General features: G+C 41.7%; 1 protein-coding gene across 1 annotated transcript; it reads left to right on the top strand.

Moving 5' to 3' along the window:
* The first annotated feature begins 6,210 nt into the window (after positions 1-6,210).
* DYRK2 (dual specificity tyrosine phosphorylation regulated kinase 2) lies at positions 6,211-18,523 on the top strand. Its single transcript, XM_027854194.1, has 3 exons — positions 6,211-6,337; positions 7,483-7,637; positions 14,670-18,523. The coding sequence occupies exons 1-3, from the start codon at positions 6,292-6,294 to the stop codon at positions 16,269-16,271; spliced, it is 1,803 nt and encodes a 600-aa protein (XP_027709995.1). The 5' UTR covers positions 6,211-6,291; the 3' UTR covers positions 16,272-18,523.
* The last annotated feature ends 6,559 nt before the right edge of the window (positions 18,524-25,082 follow it).

Raw genomic sequence — 25,082 nt, 5'->3', positions numbered from 1 at the left:
AAGTACCTCAGAGGCCAAGCAGTTCAACTCCTTTATTTAACAGATAGGGAAACCAAGATCCAGACAGGTTAAGTGATCTGCTTAAAGTAACACTGGGTGGTTAGTATTAAAGGCAGCATTTGAACCAGGTTCTCTGAGTCCCAAGACAGTTGTCTTTCCATTCCACTATAGGCTTGTTTTCTTCTTTTGAAGATGCTTAGTAATGAATTTGGCCAGTTCCTCTTTCATTAGGGACAGAGTCAGGAAGAAAGAAAAACAGCAGAGATGTACTTCTCTAAATTTTACCTTTCAAATGTAGCTAGGCACTATTGTCACTTCTATGGTGTCAAGGCATGCTGATACTAATCACTGAGGAAATTCAGTCTTAAAATGACAATTTAAATCTCTAAAATTTTCACAAATCTCTTTTCTATTCCTGTTAGGTTATCGGATTAAAACATCAACCTCGCTTACCAGGATTTTTTTTAATCCTCTTCTATTTTTTTTCCCCAATATTCTTTGCAGTGTTCTAAGATGTTTGACTTTTTGAACTAGAAACCTGTTTCCATCAGACTCAATTCTGAATGGGAAGGAGAAAGGCAATTTTTTTTCTGCTGTAATTGATATATCCTACTGGTTTTTAAGTTTACCTTCCACATGGCCCAATAGACCCTACAAACCGGAAAATAGTGGACTCAACAAAAAAGGGGAAAACTAGCAGGGCTGCCTTTGAGAATTTAACTTATTTTCTCAATGACTTAAAGCTTTACCCTGAAACCAAAGCTCCTATTTAATATTTTAAAATATTAGTATTCCTCCACAGATGTTGTGTGACAGTAAGCCATCATAGTCTTTTAGTGAGTTGGAATAGCAGATCACCCAAATATCGATAGGGAAGCTTGTGGCGAGGTCCTCCCAGGGCCTTCATTTGGGGGAGGGGCCCAGGCTGGCCAATCTTCATTCCATTCCCCTCTGTGCTTCTGATTTTCTGAATTTCAATACCATGTTCCAAAAGTGGTTCATTCATCCCTGCCCCTCCCCATTCCCAGTTTTCTGCTCCCTTTTGTGTATTATCTTTTCACTTCCTTTTGTGTATTGTCTCTCTACTCCTTTCTCTGTGTTAATTTCCCCCTATTAGAATGTAAACTTCTTGTGGGCAGGACCTGTATTTCTTTTTGCTTGTATTTCTATCCCAATGCTTAGCACAGTGCTTGGCACATAGCAAGGACTTGATAAATGTGGGTTGCCTCGCCTTGTTGCTTGTAACACCTTACAAATTAAAGATTATATAGACGTGGTGTGAAGGATGCCATCAGAAAAATGTTACCAGGAAAAAAATATGGATAGGTAACATAGAGCAGTGGAAAATCACTGGACATCGGCTCCATTGGTATACCTGCAATGTCAGGAGAACATATAAGAAAGACCTTTCCAGAGTATTGGGTAGACCCCCAATGACAAATTATAAAAGGACATAGATATTGGATGGATAGTAATAGATGGAATTCAATCTGCATTAGTAGAAGTCACATTGATGAAGTCACAGATACATTTGCACATAGGAGTATATTATACTATGTTGAAGTTGTTGAGGAAGACTGCAGTTATATTGAATGGATTCCAATGAACCTCAATGAGTCAAAGGCAAACAGAGTAATCAGTTCTATATGGATAGACCAGAGCCCTTCCTATATCACAAAAGTAACACTATCTTCCCAAGGGCTCCAGGGTTCTGGATGGTTCTTTTTTATAACAAATATTAAGGAGGCATGTTTGTGAAGTACTTTTGTTTGTGAAGGTCTATAAAGTAATTGAACAAATGTCTGCATCTATAAAATTATTAGCAGAAGGAAATCTAGTTGATTGAAAACAGTAACCTAAAGCCTGAAAAAGGGAATGCAGTTTTATTTCAAAGGTGTAGAAATTACAATTAGGTTTAGCAAGGGCTCTGGGAGAACTGGATTATTCATTCACATTTTTTTTAAAGTATGTGCAAATGTACCAATAAATAAAATGAAGCTATGATTTTTATCATCATAAAGCAATAATGTATGAAGAAAAAAGTGTTTAACACACATATATTTCTTTGTTCACAATACATAGGATTCTTTGCGTCTCTTTTTCCAAAATAAATTCATTGGTGCTTCCTTTCCTCCACATTAAAGGAGTAAAATAATAGGGTAAACTTTGTGCTCATGAACTCCTCTGTAGTAAACTTATGGCATGGAGGGCTTTTTTTCTCCGTGAATGACAGTATTATTATGTTAAGACTCTACTGGGGTATCATGAATAATCTAAATGAAAAGGTGTCAGATTATTTGTCACAATCACTTTCCTCTTATTCTCGCACTCTATTTGAATGATAAAGGTAGGGAGTTGTCAAGAAAAAAGAGAAAGTTAAAATAACCAAATATTATATATAGGGGAGGGGGATATTAAAACACATGCATCCTTCTGTATTATGTTACTATTTAGTGATTGCCATGAATTGTATTAAACATCTGGCCCCCAACTGGCCTCTTTAGACTATCTTATTTTCTGCTTTAGTAATTCTTTCCTAATGTAACAGTAATGGATTCCATATTTCATCGTATTTTCCCAATTTATTTTCCAGTTTCCAGATTACCTTTAGGCTACAGGACTTTAAAAAAAAATTCAGTCAAACATGGGGATTTAATATATCTAGTTGTATGGGTGAGAGCAGAATGTGTCTTTGCAACCTTTCTCTCAATGCCCAGGCTCAGATCAGATTTTTCATTTGGGATAATCCATTTGGCTGATGCAAAAAAATACAAAAACCTGGCCGAACCAGGACTGCTTTCTCCTCTTTATCATTATGTTAGCTTTAAGACCTCACTGAAGACCTTCCCTATTCTCTGGCACTTCTAGAACATATGTTTGTAATACATTGTGTGCTTTAAGTACTTTTCTTTAGTCATTTTCATATAGTCCCTAATCTACAGAGATGGGCTGGACAGCGACATAGTTTATGACAATTTCTGGACTTCTTCCTGGTTTTATAAATTTTCTTTTACCCTTTTGTCAATTCTTTTAAACCCTAGCTATGTTTGCAAAAGTTTATTCCAGTTCATATTGGCAGTTCTTAACCTTTTCTTGGGTGTCATGGACTCCTTTTGCAGGCTAGTGCAATCTAGGAATCCCTTCTCAAAATAATGTTTATTGCCTATATTCATAATTGAAGGAAAAAACTCTAAGTTTTAGTTAAAAGTTAGTAAAAATAAAGATGTATTTTTTTCCCATCCAATTTCATAGGCCGTCTGAAATCTGGTCAGCAGATCCTAGGTTAAGAACCCTTGATACCTTAGTGTTTTGAATGGCTGGGATGATAAGAAAACTGGCATTTAGTATAACTGCCTAAACTTTGTGACATCTAGATCACTCAGGACCCTTTGAGTCTTGGGTCTTAGTTGCTTTATTTTACTTTAAGTCAGTTTTATTGTCAAAAGACACCAAAGGATTTATTTGCATATATCATCCCCATTATAATGCCATCAAATATGTGTGACCCTTGCCACCTGTGTCTTTATTTTGGGGCTTTAACATCCCATAGAAACTCAAGAGGCTTCAGGAACCTCATACTCTACTCCGGAAAACTGAATTTAAAAGGGAAAGGGAAAACACATTTCCCTCTTTGGCTTTAGATAAATTCACTGAGGGATCAGGACGTTGTGTTGCCATGACAGTGATTTGAAAACAGTGGGACTGCAGAATCTGGTTTAACTCCGTTTAGCTCAACTCATTTCAGTTCAACAAACATTTATTTTGCTCCCACTATGTACAAACCACTGTGCTGGGGCTGAAGATTCAAAGACAAAAAACACAACACAACAAAACACAGTTACTGTCCTTGCTGGGGATACAGAGATGAAAAGAAGGAAAGAAGATTTAAAAAAAAGAAAGAGGGAAAAGATTTCATTCCCTTCTTCTTGTTCGGTTGTGTCCGACCCATCCTCACCCCATATGGGGTTTTCTTGGCAAAGGCTGGAGTGGTTTGCAATTTCCTTTTCCAGTTTGTTTTAAAGATGAGGAAACTAAGGAAAACAGGGTTAAGTGATTTGCCCAGGGTCACACAGCTAGAAAGTGCCTGAGGCTGGATTTGACTCCTGGCCCAGTGCTCTATCCACTGAGCCACCCGCTGCCTCTCTCCTGCCTTTAAAGAGCTTATATTCTACTGGTTCAATTCAGATTTGGACTCCAGAGCCCTATGTAGAATGGCTTCAGTGCTCCCACCGCATACCTAAGACTATATATGTTAAGTCTCTCCCCCAATAGTAAGGGAAAGGGTGTTCCTTCTGTTCTCTTCTTCCTAACGTTGGTCAAGTTATTTTTTACAAGACCACTCACTGAAGTAGCAAAGGGTTCACAAAGAATTGATTAGCTGACAAAGGTAGAAACGGCCGAATGAGGTGTAGACTAGTTGGGTGAAAGGAAGGAGTTGGAAGAGAAAGAAGAATATCTTCTATTTCAACAGTGGTGGGCAAGGTGCCTCTTAAACTAGTTGGTGAAAAGTGATGCCCTGTGGATGGTAAGTTCCTTGAGGTCTGCTTTTCTCCTTCGTATCTCGAATCCCCAGGCGCAGGGCCTTGCAATCGTTGGTTGTTAAAAATTGTTTGTTAATTTGAGTTGATTTGGATTAAATCGAAAGGAGGTGTTTTCCTGGTAACGTGTCTCTGGGTGCACCTTTCAGGACCAGTAGCACACCAGTGACAGTTAGGCTGAAGGGGAGGTGACCCCCAAAGGGGGAAAGGGGTAGTAGCAGGAAAATAGACCCAAATATTCTTGAAGGTCAGTAGAGTGAAAGGGAAAGGGAAACGTAGGATCTGCGGGGGGAGAGGAATTGCTGGTGTCGCTCCCTAATGGTAGAGAGTGGAAGGGAAGGTGTGTCTTCTCCCGTGGCGGTGGAGGCACTTGGGAGGCATCTGCTAGAAGGAAATGGGAGGTGTCTCTGATGTTTATTTTTGCTTAGCAACCTGCAGCCAACTACTTCCCCAGCAGCCTGCCCACACGCGCCCTGCCGCCTCCCCAACATTCTAGGGGCGGGAGAGCGGTCTCTTTGACTAAGTAAAAAGTGGAGGGTGTGTTGGAAGCCCCCTCCCCCCTCCCAGGCTCTCAGGATTCCCCCCCGAGCCTGGCTGAGCGAAGGGCTGTGTGGGTTTTTGGCTGGCTGAGGTGACCGAAAAACAACTTTGGATATTTTAAACATAGGTTTGGGGAGGTTGGATTCATTTGGATCGGGGCGGTGCTGGGTCAGGGTGGGGGTGGGGTTGAGTAGGGGAACAGTGTCGTCGGTGAGGGCGAGAGAAAATGAGGCATTTTTGGTCAGGGGCGAGAGGGGGCTCTGCAGACATTTCCTTAGAGTATGGTTACCGGAGCCTGGGCGGTGGAGGAAAGAGGAGGGGTCTTTGCAGATGACTGCGAGAACAGGAAGGCAAGGGGGGAGGGGAGAAGGTCCCGGGCGAACTGGAGTGGAGGGGAGCGAGAGGCGGGGAGAGGGGGGTGCTCTCTGCAGAGGGCTATAAGGGAGGGTGTTCGCGGCTGCTTAGAGTTTGGTAGGGAAAACGAGAAAGGGGAATATGCAGCTGGTCTGGCAGGGGAGGGATTTCTGTAGTTAGTTGTTTAAGAGCGGAGCGAGTGTGTGTGTGTATGTATGTACGTGTGTTGGGGGGGTTGGGTTGGGTGGGGAGCAGGGGACGGGCTTGCTCTGCTGAGTGACTGCTAGGCTGGGAGGAGGGGAGCCGAGGCAAGCGAGGAGCAAGGGGCGGGGACAGCGCTCTCGGTCTGAGCCCATAGAGAGAGAGACAGAGAGTGTGTGTGTGCGTGTGAGTGGATGAGTGTGAGTGTGTGAGCGTCTGAGCACTGGGAGGAGGCTCTCCAACTCGCCTGGCCGGCCCTAGCCGCTTTCCTCAGCTCGCTCCTCCGCGCCCCTATGTGAGGGAGCCGGGGAGGTCGGCGGCGGGGGTGGGGGAGGGTGGAGTGATGTGCATGGGCCGGGGGGTGGCGGCAGGGCTTCTGCTGCTGCTGCTCTCGGAGGAAGAGGAGGAGGACGACGGCGGCGAGGAGGAGAGTAGGGGGCTCGCGGCGGCGGGCCCGGGCCCTGGGGATGCAGCAGAGTGTGTGTGTCTGGGTCTAGCTCTTTGGAGAACGCGACCAGGCGCCGGGGATCGGCTGCGGGAGAGCAGACTAGGAGGAGGCGGCGGCGGCGGCGGCGGCGGCTGCAGCGAGAAGTAGCAGCAGCAGCATTGGCAGCAGCAGCAGCGGCCGCCCTGAAATGCATTTTCCTCTCCAGCGGCCATGTTAACCAGGAAACCTGCTGCCGCTTCTGCCGCCTACCCAGCTGGTAAGGAGGAGGAGGGGGGCACGCGCGCCGAGCCCCGCGCTAGAACCCAGCGGGGCCGCTGCAGCTGGCAGCCCGGGCCCCACACGTCCCTCCCCGGAGACCCGCCACCCCTGCCTACAGGGGCCGGGGAAGGGGGGGAGGGGCCGTCGAGCAAGGTCCGGGCGGGCGCGGGGAGCCTCTGGAAACAAAGTCCAAGGCGAGCCAGGGCGCGGGCGGAGCCGGCGCCCTGGGCCGGTCGGAGCCCCCTCAGGCCGGGAGCTGCTGCTTCCTCCTGCTGCTGCTGCTGCTGCTGCTGCTTGCTGCTTCTCCGGGTGGGCGCCGCCACTGCGCGCGGGGGCTCGCTCGATCTTTGTTCCCTAGGGCTGGAAATGCCCCCCTCGAAGCGGTGATGCACGCGTCCTGTGGCGGGAGGGCTGGCTGGGCTGTCTGCCCCTTATGCCCCACCGCCTTGGAAACTCGAACATGCAAACCTAGGGCCACCCCCGGGGGCATCTGCAATTTCCCCTGGTTGGGTTTGGGAATGGAGATGGGGGTGGCCGAAGAGAGCCCTGGAAGTCTGAAAGATCGTTCCCACCCACCAGACTCCCTTCTACCCCCGTCGCCTCTGTGCTCCCCGTCCTCCTAGCACACGAACACACACGCGTGCACACACACAAACACACATAAGACACACACACAGAGGCTCGAGCTGACATGCACCCTCCCATCAAACCTCCCTCCCCATCTTGGCCAGACGTCGCCTAAAACGTGCACCAAGTCCCCCCAAAAGGCAGTTTCATTCTAGGACTCTCAATCTCTATTCGCGCCTGAAAGATTGCTTTAACTTTGCAAATGCTGGCGACCCTAATGGGGAGTAGGCGGACCCGAGAGCTGTGTGCTGGTGTGCTTAGCGTTGGTCATTAACTTTTTCCCGGACGTCCGTCCTCCCCCCCCCCCCCGCCCCCCCCAATGGCCGTTGTGCCGGCCCCGCGCCCCCCCTTTCACAGTACTATCCCCCTCCCCCGCGGGAGGGGAGTTGTTTTTGCTCCTACGGGCCCAAGCGAGGCCCAGGAGAGGGCCCCCGGCTAGGTCTCGGGGCGCTGGCCGAGGCCCCTCTCGTTCGCTTCCTCTCTGACTCTCTTTTGTCTCCCTCGTGTCTTCCCTAGGCAGAGGAGGGGAAAGCACCGTCCGTCAGCTGCAGGCTTCGCCGGCACTCGGAGCTGGGGCTCCCCGGAGCGGAGTGGGGACTGGCCCGCCGTCCCCCCTCACCCTGCCGCCTCTCAGGTCCAGCAACACTGCGGCCGCTGCCGCGGCCCACACGGTGAGAGCCCCCGGGGGCAAATGGAGGGAGGAGGGCCCCGAGAGGGTGGCCACACCGAGGCTTGCGCCTTTCCACACTGGGAGCTGAAAGGTCGAAGGGCAAGTTTAGAACTAACTCCTGCTCTCAGGGAGCTGAGAGAGGCACTAAAGGCCATCTAGACCACCTCCTGCATTTTACAGGGGAGGAAACTGAGACCAGGGAGGAGAAATGACCCTGGAATACTTTGGCTTCTCTGGAATATGAACTGGGATAGCTAGATAACCAAGCCATGTTCTTTCCACTCTACCATGCTGCCTTGACTCATCTAACTAAGGTCCTAAAACCTGTAGCCACAAAGGAGGATTTCCAGCTTCATCTCTTCCTTTTTCTCTCCCCCCCTCCACTGTATTTCCTCTTTCCTTGCTGCCTGCCTTCTCTCTTCCTGCCTTCCCATGCCATCCCTTCCTGCTCATGAAGCGCCCCTTCCCCACCCCCATGTAGTTATTTATAGAAACAAATGTGCTAGGGCAGAGTCACTGGGCCCTACCCGGAAAATTGATCCCTGAATGAACTTCCCAGACCTCTCTCACCAGCCAGAAGGGAGCCATGCCAATGACCCATTGCTTGTATAGGCATGTTTTATGAGTGTTACAAGTTTGATCTCAGTGGAGGGAGTAATTAAAATAGGAGGAAAAAATAAGAGACCATCAGGCTAAAAGCACAACAACCACTAGGTACCTACAATTTGACATTATAGCAATGGAAACCAATAGCCCTGTCTTTGTAAGGAGAAAGGTACAAATATCTAAGTATTTTAATAAGGAAGCCCAAATATTTTGTTCCTGCTGTGGTTTGCAAAACTGAATTTTGTACCATCAGTGCTTTCTCTCAACTCTCATGGACAGATCATGGATGGTTTCTGCTATAAGAGAAGAAATGTGTTTGGAGGTAGTGATGTGCTCTCTCTCCCTCTTTTTTCAGCCAGATCTTCCAGTCCAGTTCAGTTGGGCAGACAGCCATCTCTGTTCACTGTTCAGAGTATTTTCCAGAGTCAGGGGGGGGGTGGGAGGGGGCAGCTCTATCTGGCAGGTGCTTGCCCCAGAAATGACATCACTTAACAGATGGAAATTCAGGCCTTGCCCTCTTTTTTTTTTTCCCAGTAATGCTTTTTTTTTTTCATTTTGGTAAGAAGGAGACATTACAAGTGGGTGACAAGGTTGATAAAATTTCCTGTTCATGCTTATGAAGGGGAATGTTGATTTTTTCCCCCTATCCCCCAGGACATTAGTGAGCTAAGAATTCACTATAGAACTTGGATATTATATTGGACTATGGGCACAGGTAGAGGTAGATTTGTATTATTATACAATGCGTTAGAAAATATGCATTAGAAAATATATTTGTTGCAACCAAATTTTTTCGGGTATTTTGTTTTTTGGGAGCCTGTTTTTTTTGGGGGGGGGGAGGATATCATCTGACATTTTATTAAATAGGTTAAGTCCAGGTTTTTACTACATGTTGTAACAACTCTGAGTTCCATCCAGCCTTAAATCTAGGATTTTAAGTTTTCACAACTGTAACTATCATAGAATCATAGATTTAGATCTGGAAAAGGACCTGATTGGTCATGTAATTCAATGGCCATTTTACCAATGAGGAAACTGAGGCCCAGAGACATGAAGTAGTCAAGGTCATAGGTCACACAGCCCAGAGTCACACAGGTAGTAGCCTGCTGATACAGAAAGCTATTGTCTACTAGAAGAAAGTGCCCTATTTATATCTAGAGTTCAGTGTGATCAGAGAGCCAATTTGCACTTCAAAACCCTTTGAAATGAAAATAGTTAATTGATTTAAAAGAAGGCCTCTATAGAGAGATATACACTACAATAATAGTAATAATAGTAGCATTTATAAAGTTTGCAAAACACTTTGAATATATTATCTCCTTTGATCCTTATAACAACCCTGTGGAGAGGATGCTATTATTACTCCAATTTACAAAAGAGGAAATTGAGGTTGAGAGAGTTTAAATTATTTGCCCAGGGTGATATATCTAGTATCTGAAGCAGGATTTGAACTCACTTCTTCATGACTCCAAGTGTTCACTGCAATACCTGGCTGCCTTTATTTCACTCTGGTGTATCAGAAATGCTGTTGGGGTTGTTATTATTCAACCGCCCGTCTCAGAGCTCATCTTGGTATCAGCTTGCTGGACCTGTGTGTGAACTCTGCATGAGTTGCCAATTACTAGATATTTGGGTTAGGAAATGTGCTGGGATTTTTTTTTTTTTTTTTTTTTCTGTAGCAGGAAACTGGTCAAGGGGAGAGACATTGCATAGTAGCCAGAAATTTCATAGAGAGTAAACTGGAAGGAATCCTAGGGGCTATCAAGATCAAGCCCCTAGTTATACTGAAGAAAATGAGGTCCAGAGAAGCTGAGCTTCCCAAGGTCACCCATGTGGTAACTGAATTTAACTCCCACTACTGCACATTGGCTGAGGCTGTCAATTCTAGTGTTTCTAGGTTATAGAGAAAGGCTAATACACTTTTCTGAACCTATATCTCCTCACACTTGTCAGACTGTTAGAAGTTTTTATTTTTAATTTTAGGACAGTTAGACCTGGGAAGAGCTATTTTTAAATGAGTGGAAAAAAACAAGACATTCTAGAGGAGAAAATGATCTTGTCATAGGTGCTTGCCCCAGTGTCTCTTTGCATACATTATAGTAAGGAGGGCCCTAAAGGGTAATGGTAGGTTACATATATAACATAAAGATTATGAACTTTGAGACTTAACTTGTTCCCCTTACCCTCTTCTTCCTGGCTCTCTGTATGTATGCGACATTATCCACTCATCCATCCATGTATCTATCTATTTCCATCTATCATCTATTCACCTCTCTCTGTCTCTGCCTCTATCTCTGTCTTTGTCTCTGTCTCTTTCTCCCTCTGTCTGTGTCTCTCTTATCTATGTGTCCATCCCTATGATACATCTCCATTCACTTTATTTACCTTTGAGCATTGAGCTAAAAATATTCCAGACATCCTTTTATGGGTTGTCTTGAGGCATATGGGAGATACTACTGTAGCATTTTCCTCATTTAATTTTCAAATGTAGCTTGATAACATTTTATGGTGCTATTCTTATGTAAAGCATTCTCCAAGCATTAATCACCCATGCCAGAACTCAATGGGGACTCAATAAGTATAGTATCCCCATTTAGTGGATGGGAATATTTCAAAGCAGAGAAGGCAAACAGATGGTGTACGAGGTAGAGTTAAAATTCTAGCCTTCTTGGATTCTATCTTTTCCTAGACCATTAGACTATGCTTTTGATGACATCAGAGTAGTGTATTATGACATTCAAGGTACTTGGGAATGTTAGCTCTTTGAGTTAGCAAGGGTTTGTCATTGTGTTATTGGCAGTGATTAAAATTACCACACAGAGTAGAGCACTGTTCTTGTTGTATTTTTCAACATTTTTTTTTTAAAAAAGTGTTCTTTGAGCAGAGTTCGGTGATCAGAGGAATTTTTACAATGGAAACAAGCTAGTCTAGATTAGAGACTGTCTAGATTAGAGACAACATCATGGGACAGTACAAGAGATATTGATTTTTAAGTCTTGAGTTTATTACCTATCCCTGGCAGATGCATATTCTGGAAGTAATTCTAACTAACCTCTTCTTCCCCTCTTCCTCGAGAGAATTTTTAGGCTGCTGCAAATTATTCCCAGGTTTAGGACAATGGATCTGCTATGTAGAATTGTTATTTATTTTAAAATGAGCTTTCGCTGAATTCAAAGTCTCGATAATAAATACAGTACAAGACTCAAGGTCTGGAGACTTTGGTCCTAGAGATATTTGTCAATCCCCCGGGCTTTGATTTCATGTTTTCTTATGATATTATGGAAGGCAATTCTCAAAAATAATACAGTCCAATATGGAGATTAAGCAGGGATTGTTGACAGTTAAATCATAACAAAATCATTTCTTTCTAGAACCTACAATTATTCCATAATTTATATTTCCAATTATGTAAAACACAGAAATATCTATTTAAAAAATCTTGAAAGTTCTCAAATACCGAGTTGAACTTTTTGCACTTATGTCACTGAGAAGCCTCCAAAGTCTCTAATTTATTTAATCCCTAATAAAGCTCCAACACTTTTATAGCCTTGCTGTGGCAGCTTGGGCTTTCCTGTACTCTGCTGGTAGAGTTTCTCTACCTTGACCTGGAGAGATTGACTGTCTTGGAAAGATTTGGGCATTTTAATTTTCAGGCTTGCTCATATTTCTTTTTGTTTTTGAGGTCATAAAAAAAGGGAAATTGGGGAGAACAGCTGGAAACTAGACTGACAAACGTTATAACTATCCTGCTGCCTTTATTTCCCTAATTTTACTATTTAGGAATCTGCCCAGTATTTTTAAAAATATCTTTTTGTTCATATCTTTTGTTTTTACATTACCTGGATTTTTCTCTTTTATCCTTCTCCCTCCACCATCCCCCCAAGACATCCCTTATAACAAAGAATTCTGCTGCCCAGTATTTGGTATATAGTAAAAGTGACAATTCCTGTTCTTTAAAACTTTCATTTTTAAAAAGCATTGGCAAATTGATAATAGAAAAAAAATTCCATACTTTATTGTCTCTAAAAACTTTAGGAAAACCTCTTGAGCATACATCATTATTTTTGACAGTCTGAAATGTCAAATGCCTTAGAAGTGTACATGTAGCAAAACTGACTATCCAAATAGTTAACATACTTTCTACATCTGCATACATAGTATCCACTAGAAAAAAATTACTGAAAATCTTGGTTGGCTATTATGCCACTAAATTACCATTTACTAACATAAACTATCCTGTGCCACTTAGTAAATTGTTTTATTTCCCTCAAGCAGGCCCAACTCTCCCATAAAGGAGATCTTATGATTATAAGATCTTAGATTTAGAACTGGAAGAAACCATTCAGATGCATGTGTGTACCTGGTGGATCTCTTTAGAAATAATATATCCATGTATGTGAAATAATAAGATATAGACCTCAGATAATTTAAAGAATATTAGACATAGAGTTTAGAAATATAGATATCTATATCTATCTGTATCTATGTAGATAAGTAGATATAGATAGATATAAATATCTATATAAATATATAGATAGCATCTAATTTCAACACCCCTCATTTTGAGGAAACTGATGCAGAGAGAGGTTAAGTGATTTGCTGGTAAGTAGCAAATCAGACTCCCATCAGCTCACCCCTGGATTGCTGAAGTAGTCTGCTGGTGGGTCTACCTGGCTCAAATCTCTTCCCACTCCAGTCCATCCTACATTCAGCCAAAGTGATTTCCTAAAGTGCACGTCTGACCATGTCATCTCCCACCACCTAGCTCCCACTAAATAAACTCCAGTGGCTTCTAAATGCCTCCAATAACACATGTAAAATGCTCTGTTTGCCATTCAAAGCCCTTCATAACCTAGCCTCCTCCTACCTTTCCAGTCTTCTTACATCTTATTCTCAAACACATCCTCTTTAAATCCAGTGACACTGGCCTCCTGGCTGTTCCATGAACAAGGCACTCCGTTTTTCCTTTGGCTCTCTTCCATGCTTAGTTCACTCTCCCTCCTTTGCTCTGATTACTGACCTCCCTGCCTTCCTTTAAGTACCAACTAAAATCCAATTTTTTTTTACAGGAAGCCTTCCCCAACCTTTCTGAATTCCAGTGTTTTTTCTAACTCATAATTATTTACTATTTATATTGTATATAGCTTGTTTTATATATATTTGATTTCAGGTTGTCTCCCCTATTAGATAGTAAACTCCTTGAGGGAAGAGACTGTCTTTTGCCTCTTTTTATATCCAAAGTGCCTGGCATATAGTAGGTGCTTATTGATTGATTCAAATGCAGGTGCTCTAATTCCAAACCCAGTGAGTGCTCTGTCCACTATGGAAAATTGAAAGCAGTACTTCTCAGAATCAAATGTGTAGAAATGGAAAGGATTTTATAGACCAGTGAGGCCAACTCTCTCATTTTTCAGATGAGAAAACTGAGGCCCTATCAGGTCCCATAAGCAGCATGTTAGGAAGGCGGGAATGTCCCCATTCCATCACAGTGCTGGTTTAGGGACCCCTGGCATACTCACATTAACAAACTTTTTAGAGAAGAATGCTACATTTATGGTGGCACACGTACCTGAAGTTGAAATTGCTAACCAAATTCCATGAGTTTTTCCTGTAGCACAAGGATGTAGTCTTCTGGATTTGGGCTATTGACCAAATGGCTCCCTGGAAAAAGTGAAGGGGTTGGCTTGTTTGTCAGAACAGATGATCTTTTACGGCCCTCACTCTGACAAAAAGTACAAGACCTTTTAGATAAATAGGGTAAGGATTTTATAAGATGTTGCTGTGAGTATCTCCATACTTGATTTGGTGAAATGAATACATGTCCAAGATTGATTGGTCTTGTTCTTCATTAAGAGTGTTCTCTGGGGAGCAGCTTGGTGGTACAGTGGATAGAGCACTGGCCCTGGAGTCAGAAGGACCTGAGTTCAAATCCAGCCTGAGACACATAACGCTCACCAGCTGTGTGACTCTGGGCAAGTCACTTAACCCTCACAAAATTGCCTCACAAAAAAAAAAAAGAGTGTTCTCTGACCAAATAGTAAATGACTCATGCCCATCTTTGTGTAAAAGCTCAAAATTCGTAGCAGTAGATGAGGATGGAGAGGAAGACAAAATGCCTAGGGAGATAGGGCGACTTTGGGGAAGGTGGCCTCTTTTTTCTTCCTCCTCCTTCCCCCTTTCGTTCTCCTCTTTTTCTTCTTCCTCTTCCTTGTCCTCTAGGCTTTCAGCATCTTCACTGCCATCTTGTGGATCCACGTTTATGGAATGCCTCCAGAGTATATAACACTCAATTTACTAGCAAACTTAATTCTAAAATGTAAATTAGGCTAGATGGGGCATGGTGGAAGGGAAGTCGATGTATAGAATGCTTAGTTCATAGAGATAGAGCCTTTATGTTCTAATCACAACTTCTGTCTTTGACTTCTAGATTACCGGCGGCAAGCACGTTATGAATGATCACCTGGTCATTGGCAGCCACACACAACTCCAGGTACAGCAGCTTTTCGAAGATAATAGTAATAAGAGGACAGTTCTTACTACACAACCAAACGGGCTTACAACGGTTGGTAAAACTGGATTGCCACTAGTACAAGACAGACAATTGGACAGCATTCATCGACGTCAAGGGAGCTCCAGCTCTTTGAAGTCCGTAGAAGGAACTGGGAAAGTGAAAGCCGCCTCTATGACACCAGAACAGGCAATGAAGCAGTATGTGCTAAAGCTAACGGCCTTTGAACACCATGAGATTTTTAGTTACCCCGAAATATACTTTTTGGGTCCAAATGCGAAGAAACGCCAAGGCACAACCGGCGGGCCAAACAATGGTGGCTACGATGATGATCAGGGCTCTTATGTCCAAGTGCCCCATGATCACATTGCTTATAGGTACGAAGTCCTAAAGGTCATAGGGAAAGGGAGCTTTGGACAGGTGGTAAAGGCCTATGACCACAAAGTGCATCAACATGTTGCCCTCAAGATGGTGAGGAACGAAAAGCGTTTCCACCGGCAGGCCGCAGAGGAGATCCGGATCCTGGAGCACCTGCGGAAGCAGGATAAGGACAACAACATGAACGTCATCCACATGCTGGAGAACTTCACTTTCCGCAACCACATTTGCATGACCTTTGAGTTGCTGAGTATGAACCTCTATGAGCTGATCAAGAAAAACAAATTTCAGGGCTTCAGCTTACCCTTGGTTCGAAAATTTGCCCATTCAATTTTGCAGTGCTTGGATGCTTTGCACAAAAATAGAATCATTCACTGTGACCTTAAGCCCGAGAACATCTTATTAAAGCAACAGGGTAGGAGTGGTATTAAGGTGATTGATTTTGGCTCCAGTTGTTATGAACATCAGCGTGTCTACACATACATTCAGTCGCGTTTTTATCGGGCACCGGAAGTGATCCTTGGTGCTCGGTATGGAATGCCCATCGATATGTGGAGCTTGGGCTGTATTCTAGCAGAGCTCCTAACAGGTTACCCTCTCTTGCCTGGGGAAGACGAAGGGGACCAGCTGGCTTGTATGATTGAACTTTTGGGCATGCCTGCCCCCAAACTTCTGGATGCATCCAAACGAGCCAAAAATTTTGTGAGCTCTAAGGGTTATCCCCGGTACTGCACTGTTACAACTTTGTCTGATGGTTCCATCATTCTAAATGGCGGCCGCTCCCGAAGGGGGAAACTGAGGGGCCCACCAGAGAGTAGAGAGTGGGGGACTGCACTTAAGGGGTGTGACGATCCTCTTTTCCTTGATTTCTTGAAACAGTGTTTAGAATGGGATCCCGCCATACGCATGACCCCCGGCCAGGCATTGAGACATCCCTGGCTTCGGAGGCGCTTGCCAAAGCCTCCAACTGGGGAGAAAACAACAGCAAAACGGATAACAGAGAGCACTGGTGCTATAACGTCTATTTCCAAGTTACCTCCACCTTCAAGCTCAGCATCCAAACTAAGGACTAATTTGGCACAAATGACAGATGCCAATGGGAATATTCAGCAGAGGACAGTGTTGCCAAAACTTGTTAGCTGAGCTTGAGTGCCCTAATGCTGGTAATCCGAGAGATACTATATTGCTGGGCCTTACTCATTTGAAACAAGTAGCTCAGATATGTTTTCATTTGCTCAATAATTTTACTTATTTGTATCTTTTTAGCACTTATTTTAATGTAAGAGTTGTTCATTTTGTTTTTATAAAGTATATGGGGACAATGCTTTAAGTTTTTATGGTTTTAAAGAATGTTTTGTCTTCTAAAGTATGATGAGCCTTACTGTATTTCGTGTGGCAGAGTAATAAATATCAGTGGCAGGCCATTGATTACGACATGACTGTCATGCATTACAGCTTGGTGTCAAAGATAATTCACTATGTTTTTATGGGTTCACATTATTATAGTTTCCTCAGAGTGGTTGCCCCATAGGGCTCTCCCCATCTTCAACATTTGCCCACAAATGGAGCATGTACTGTTGTTTTCCAATAACATTATCTGGGATGTAGGAGTAGGAGTGGTTAGGGTGGAAGTGATCTGTCCTCTGAAGGTACAGCTGTGTCCTACAATATTTTGAAAGGTCACTCTTAAGATCAGTGTCCAAACAAAAGCAAAAATCAAATCACTAAGATAAATTTTGTCCTATTAGCATTCAGACAGTGTGTAAAAAGCTAGAGAAGCAGACTGTGGGTGGATGAATGAAGCTGGCAATCTGCACTCTTCTAAATCTTACAATATGACAGATGAGCAGCTTTGTAAAGAGAAAGTCATGTATTGCAAAATGTTTTAAACCTAATTTTAGATGTGTAGCCCATGGAGTATTTCTCTTTCTCTCTGTCCCTTCGTTCGCTCCTTACCTAAACTCCCTTCTGCCCTTCTCCTTGTCCCACTCTGACATCTCTTGCTTGCAGCCACAGTTTGCTTTCTTTTCTTTCAAGTAGACCCCCGGATTGTTAACATAGAAGAGACTTTTCATTTCTGATGGATTATGACTTCAGTTGAAAACTCTGGGAGAAAAACTAGATTGACTAACTACGTGTTGTTCCAAGATGCTACCAAAAGTTTCTTTTAGCCCAGGAGCTCATTCTTCACTAAGAAAAAGTTAAATCTCCTCTATTAACGGAAATACCTGTAGCTGCCCCGATTAGGATTGATTCACACCAGCACTAAAAAAAAGGAATAATTTAAGGACACATTCATTTTTTTACTTATTCTCTAGTAATGATAATTGAAAGAAGAGTAGAAATTACATTCCTATTATTTTATTTTACATTTTATTTGGAGAGCATTTCTAGTTTTTGTGGGAGAAGATACTTCACCTAGAAGAATAATATCCAGCGTTAGGAAAGGGAATATTTCTTCTCTGAATAGTAATGATTCCCATGACTACAAAGTCAGTATTTCATCACAAATTGATCAACAGTGAGATGCACCAGATAACTGAGGGCAAAAGAACAATGTTACAGAATGTGTAATTTAATACAGAGAGATTTCTGGCTGTTTGGACAAGAGGCTTTAGTTAGGGTAATAAATTAGCATAAATGATTTTTATATGAACAGAGAATCTTAAATTGCCTATAAATTGTTTTACGAGTACTTAAAGCATGGTCCCCAGTGAGGCCAAGAAAGTTTCCGGTTAATTTCTTCTCCTATTTATCTCACAACTTCATTTCCTTTTTTTCAAAATAACAAAACAGTTTTGAACAAAACCTTTTATTTAGCCTTGTGGGTTGGTTAATAGTGGAGAAAAATGCTCAGGAAATACACAAATATTTGCCAAAAAATCAATACTTTAAAATTAAAATTCATTTTTATTAAGGTATTGGTGTTGATATTTGCTTTAATATTTAAAGTTGCCACCAATAAATTAATCTGTGCTTTTTCTTTATTTAAAAATGATAGCTTTTGGCCCTAGTTCAAATAAAATGTCGTGGAATACCGAATGCAATTCTATGTAATTTGTGAGAGTGCAATAATAGATGAATGTTGCATTTTAAATGATACTAATGTGATACACAGCCTGATCAGTGGCTTTTGAAATTTAAATATCGGCTTATTTAGTAGTCACATTCGACCCTAGGAAATCTGAGGTTTGGTTGCCCTGTGAACCACAAGTCTCTTAATGATGGTTAATTAACAAAACAAAAATGTCAAGACTCAATTTGTCTTTTCCTTATTCCTTTGCTTCTCCTCTCCCCTTTTAATTTCCAGTTTGTCAATATCTAGTTTTAAATATTGAAGCCTGAGCCTGAGCCTGCTTTTAATATACATTTCATAATAAAACAATTAAAAACAATCATTGATGGGTTAATGCCACTTGTCTTCTTTTCTAAATTTTTTTTTCTCCCACCCAACTGGTTCTTAAAATGCCAATAATGCATTTGTGACTGATATTCATAAATGCAACCGGAAACTTTTAGGCCAAACTTGAGTGTGCAGAGATATTTTTTTAACCCCAAATACAGTGAAATTTCCTCTATACTTAAAAAAAAAAATCCTGCTATATTAACAGCTTTCTGTGATATGGCTGCTTTAAAATATTCTAGTATATATATATATATATATATACATATATGTAATGTAAAGAAGGAAAAATGTTGCATCTTGCTTTGATGTAAATTTAAAAATTATTCTATTAAGGGCTCTGATAGGCTGCAAGGAGTTGGCTTGGAAACAGCACTTAGCCTCACAGGTGACCATTGTCTAGGGATGTCTGAGCTGTTTTCAGACCAAGTAACAGCACCGTGTTGTCTTGTCTTTGGTTGCAGTCTCATTTGGCTTAGTTTCTTGCACCACTGGAGTGTTTATTGCCACTGAAGTGTATTGCTGAAGCAGTGGAAGGACAGAGTGATGCAAGACTATGTAGATTAACAATAGAGTATAAAAATCGTGCCCTTAGTGTTAACAATGTGCCTTTTGTTCTGAATGCCATGTTGTAAGGCATGCATCTGGGCTTCTCTAACCCTTTGAATATGAGGTAGTAAGGACCAGGAACCTATTTTTAAGAAGGTAAACCTGTCTTAAAACATCAAGTTAACTTTCAAAGGCCTTAATGCAAACCATAAGGCATGAGTCACTCGCCATATGGGGGGTGTCTCAACACACACCACCTTGCCACACACAGGTGTTGCCTACTTTACTTAAAGGGTTGAAGACAGCATTCCTTAGTTATTTGTATCTTAACATCAGACTGATTTTTTAAAAGCTATTTTTTTGTTATGTGAACACTAGACAGAAATCAACTGTATTTGTAAAATTTACCTCAAACTGTTTAATTTTATAGTGTGATTAATCCCAGGGCATTTGGTTTGAACCAAAGTGCATTCCTTTTCTATGTACCTGGCTCTAGTTAAGGCAAAGCCAGGAATTTTTATAATTTGGGTGCGAGGCACTTAAGCCACTTTTACCTGAATGGGTGGTTTGGAGTCATACAAAATCACGCCATCAGAATGTTAGAAAACACTTTAGACATCAGTAGCATTGGGCCATATTGGAGTCTTTTAAGCCAGCAAATGGAAGCATGGATTATTTTAAAGAAATGCCGTTTGTTTTTGTAGGTTTTTTTTTTCCTCATCAAAAAGACATTTCTGGTAAGAGAAGATTAAAGAAAAAAGATTCTGTTAGGAAAGATTTTAATATTGCCCAATTCAGTGCTACGGTAGCATTAAGACACACACACGTCGTGAACCATTTGTTTCTAGGGGCTTGTACATCTCTGCTATGAAAATTTATCAGAAGTCATTGTAATTACTCGGCTCAACTGCTACAATTATGTCTAGGCAGTGGCTTGGGTTTTTATCAAGCGACAACTTAGACAACGTGACTGTGATATGCTGCAACTGTGTGTACTGAAAATATGTGAAAAAAAAAAGATTGAATGTGGATTGTATATATGTATGTAAAAAAAAAATCTGTGAGATGCTGCTGTCGCCACTGAACATTAAATATGTTGTAGTGGATTCTAATCCTAGTGGCCAGTTCTATGATACTGTGTGTATTGTACAGCTGATGGCAGGAGATAGACTGTTTAGTGAATATTTGTTGAATTTTATTGTTGTGGCCAGAGATCATTTCAGAATAAAATTTTAATGTCCTACCTTTCCTTTCTCCCCTTCTCTAACTAGAGGGTAATCCTCCCCCATATAATCTGAATGGTTTAATTTGTCTGGAAAACCTGGAAAAATTTTTCTGGATGCTGCACAGGTAAATTTGTGTCAGCCGTCTCAAAATTTTTTTAAAAATTTCACTTTGTTCATTTGTCATTTTATGGATTCAGCATGAGCTTGAAGTTTCAAGTTGAAAAGACTTTCTAACAAAATAAGTTAAAATAGACAGGTCTTGTTCTTAAACTATTCTGTTCTGTTCATCTGTCTGCAGTAGCATTTTTTATGGTTCTTCCCTCATTTTCTCTTCCTTCTTTGTGTGGCCCCTGGCATATGCTTCCCTGTGGATACTAAATCTATAATCGTTCTGGAGTCCTCAAAGTACCAGTCGCCCTATGGATGTACAGGAAACTTTCCCCCTTTCTGCCACCCCCATCCTTGTCTGTCCCCAAAGATTGGCAACATATTCTTTGGTGCTCTTTTTTTTCCCCCTCTGTGTGTGTCTTAATGCTTATGCTTCTATATTTTTCACATTTTGTAGTTTCTTTTTTTTATTTTTTATTTTCAGTTTTTCTCTCTGGTGTGATGGATAGATTTGAAAAATAAGGTTTGGGGTCTGTAAGCACCCCTTGCAAAATTCAAGTCCAGTTCAGTTAATATTAGAAAGTTTTATTTTACAAATCTGGGCAAACGTATGCTCTAGTAATTTCACAGACGTTGCAAGGAGACCTTAAAATCTTAAAAGTCAAAAGGAACCCGGGCAGTTAGTTGGCATAATAGATAGAATTCTGGGCCTGAGGTCAGGCAAGATAGGAGCTCAAATCTTGCTCTAGGTGCTTATTTGCCTGCTACCTACCTATATGCCTCTGGGGAAATTACTTAAACTCTTAACCTTACTTTCCACGTCTGTAAAAGCAAGGGAAGGGGTTGGACTCAATGGCCTCTTGAGTGTCCTTCCAGCTCCAAGTCTATGACCCTAAAACAAAACCATTTTTTAATATCCACCCACTACAGGAACTTCCGGGACAGCATGCATCACTGATGAGTCGTGATCTATTCTGCTCAAACACTTTTGAATGATAGGGTTCTTTCTCCTTATTTCTTAAGGCAGCCCATTCCACTTTTGGACAGTGCAACCTCCTAGTAACTAGTTCTGCATCTGTCTTCTCGGCCACATAGAATAAATCTAACCTCTCTCCTGTGTAACAGTATCTCAAATATTTGAAGTCTTCTGTCTTGTACCTTTAAGTCTTACTCTCTTCACTAGTTTATGTCCCCAGTCCCATCACTCTGTCCTCAAATGGTTTCTTTCCAGTATTTTTTTTCCCCTAGACCCTTAGAACAGAAGCTCTTAACTTGAGGCCTATAAAATTGTTGTAAAATATTCTGATAATGGCATTTCAATATAATTGGCTTCCTTTGTACTCCTAGATGTTTTATTTGGTGCATTTAAAAACAAGGTTCTGTGGACTTCCCCAGACTGCCAAAGAAGGCCACAGCACAAAACAAGGTTAAAGTGTAAATGCTGTAAAAATGTATCATTTTGTCACAGGACCTCTTAAAATGTGGTACCTAGAACCGAACACAATACTTGATTATACGATATGACCAGCTGAGATTATACTGGAACTTCCCTATTAGTGTAGCTCTTAAAGGCCACTGCATCTGGGGCCGTCATCAGTTGTCCTGATTTTTGTCTTGCCACTGAACTCTGATGACTCTGGAGGACAGAGTAAGGCTGATGACCTTCCTCACAGCCCTGCCTCACTTAAATCTGGTTCATGCACAAATCAAAACATCACTCTCCTGATGCCACTGGTCCTCTTCCAGAATGTTGGGCAAACAATAACACGAGCTCACAGGTTTTTCAGTGAGGTAAGCCATGTCTTTGACTTCCTGAGCCTGTAGGTAACCCAGACTCATCCAACTTTTCAACCAGAACTGTGAAATCAGATCTTCTGCATACTGTACCTCTCCCTCTGTCCACATAGGTTATCATACTCTTATCTTTTCTGCCCAAAGAAATATAAATTTTGATCACTGAAACCTCACAAGATGTCTTGGGGTTTGCCAGCTAGATTTCTTTCTAAGAACCATGCCTTAAATCCAAATCACTCTGGCTCTCATTGATTTGTCAACAGTAGGTCCCAGCCCAAGCCTCAGTTGGTCATTGTTTGGGCCTGGATGGCTCAGAGTGAGTATAAACAGCAATTGTTTCTGTTTTGGCCAGAAACCCTGAGGGTCTTTCCCTCCCAGATTGATTTTTTTTTTTTGACTGGGTAAAAGAGGCCATTCTTTGCCTCATTTCTTAGCTAGCTTTAATCACTGAATGGGTGTGGATTGCCCCAGTCAAACTGAGACCTGGGGAAAACCTTAGCTTAAAAAGGCGGAGGTTTCCCACTGCATCTGGGGCCATCTCCAGTCATTCTGATCTATATCTTACCACTGGACCCAGATGAATCTGGGGGAGAAAGTGAAGCTGGTGACTTTGCACAGCCTTCTCTCACTTAAATCCAATTCACTTGCAAGTCATGGCATCACCTTCCTGATGTCATGGTCCTCTTCAAGAATGAAGGACAAACAACAATTTTTAATAACATAATTTAAAAAACAAAATAAAACCCAAGAGCACGATTTTATATATCTGTATTGGATTTCATTTGATTGTTTCCAGGCTTTTGAACCTGGCTTCAGAATGATCCTTTATCCCCTAAAAGTTTTATTGTATTTAGACAAATAATTCTTTTGTGTGGTAATAAGCCTTTCAATTTTGATATTCCTCTTCTGTAGATACCACCTGAAGACTCTTCATTAAGACAGTATCTTTTTAACTGGGATTGTTCTTGGTATAGTAGGAAAATGTTGACTAAATGACTAGAACCATCTTTGCCTTATCACATTCATCATCATCATCATCTTCCCAAGCAGAAATCTGTCCCTATCCCCTTCAGGGTCAAACTTTAGGGATATTCATCTCCCAGTCCTTGCCCCCTAACAAGGTAGTATGGTGTAAGGAGCATTTTGGCTTTTGAAGTCAGAGGATTTGGATTGATGTACTAGCTTGAGCCAGCCACATACTAGCCAGGTACCAGTAAGTAAATCATTACACCTTAGTTTTTAGTCTATAAAATTGAAATAATAATACTTACCCTAAACACCTCACAGGATTGCTGTAAGGACAGTCCTAAGTTAGCTAAAACACTGTACAAATCTGAGCTGCTGTTCTCAGTATATTATGGATTTTGTTGTTGGACTTTCTGCGATTTAGGGGATCTCTGTCTCTGTTTTTTGGAAACAAAAAAAAATACACATTGGTGTAGCTCTGGGAGCTCACTGGAAAACAAAATAAACCAGGGAAACCATAAAATGTGAAAACTGTAGAAACTTAAGAATTAAGACACAGGCACAGAGAAGCAGTTTAAAAGAAAACACTCCAGAGCTCAATCAATGATACAATCTATCTGCTTACTTACTTTCTTCCTCCATAAACCGTCACTCGTTCAGTTAAGTGAGCTAAGTAAAAGCTATATTGTTTGGTCCCTTTAAATTAGGCACTTTTGTGTAATGATACTATTAGTAAACATAGGTCATGAGATAATAATAGTTGCAGAGGCATAAGGGACCTAAGGGCAGCTAGGTGTTGCAGTGGATGGAGCACTAGCCTTGGAATCAGGAAGATCTGAGTTCAAATCCAGTCATAGACACTTAAAGCTGTGTGACCCTGGGCAAGTCACTAAATCCCCATTTGCTTCAGTTCTTCATCTGTAAAATGGAGGCACACTGAAGAAGGAAATGGCAAACCACTCCAGTGCCTTAGCCAAGAAAAACCCATTTACAAAAGTCTATGGGTCAGGTAGAGTTGGTCACAACTAAATAACTGAAAAACAATGGATCTAAGAGAATCCATTAGTTAGTTTGAGATTCAGGCAAGTAGCAAGGATTTGAACTCAGGTCTTCTGACTCCAAGGACTTAATACTTAGTGCTGTTGTAAGGATGAAATGAGATGCCCTGGGAACCTACCTAGGTTGTATAAAGTACTATGTAGACCAGAAATATGATACATGTATATATGTGTGTATATATATATGTGTGTGTGTGTATGTATATGTATATGTATATGTCATATATACATATCATATATATCATGTAGACCAGAAACATGATATATACATATATCATGTTTCTGGTCTACATAGTGCTATATAGATATGCATGTATGTGCTATATGTATGTATGTAAATGTGTGCATATAAGTACACCTGTCTATATATGTATTATTGAGTAGTTTCAGTTGTGTCTGGCTCTTCATGACCTCATTTGAGGTTTTCTTGGCAAAGATCTTGGAGTGGTTTGCCCTTTCCTTCTTTAGGTCATTTTACAGTTGAGAAAACTGAGGCAAACAGGATTAAATGACATCTCCAGGGTCACACAGCTAGTATGTATCTGAGGCTACATTTTAACTCAAGAAGATGAGTGTTCCTGACTCCAGATCAGTGTTCTATCCACTGTGCCACCTAAATGCCCTTCTATGTATGTATACATAAATATATGCATGCATATATACATATATATTTATGTATGCATATCCACATATATCAGCTATTATTAACCTCATTTAAAATTACTTTGTTATCTTAGGAGTCAACATAGTCTGTCATTTTGGTCTGCCCCTGCCTAAATGTGAATCTCCCCTCACATCTGTTCCCCTCTTCCCGCATATGTTCTATGATGAAAATAATTGCTACTTGCCT

Source organism: Vombatus ursinus, unplaced genomic scaffold, assembly GCF_900497805.2.
Source record: "Vombatus ursinus unplaced genomic scaffold, bare-nosed wombat genome assembly UNPS02010320.1, whole genome shotgun sequence".
Taxonomy (NCBI): Eukaryota; Metazoa; Chordata; class Mammalia; order Diprotodontia; family Vombatidae; genus Vombatus; species Vombatus ursinus.
This window is presented reverse-complemented; position numbering and strand designations above follow the sequence as displayed.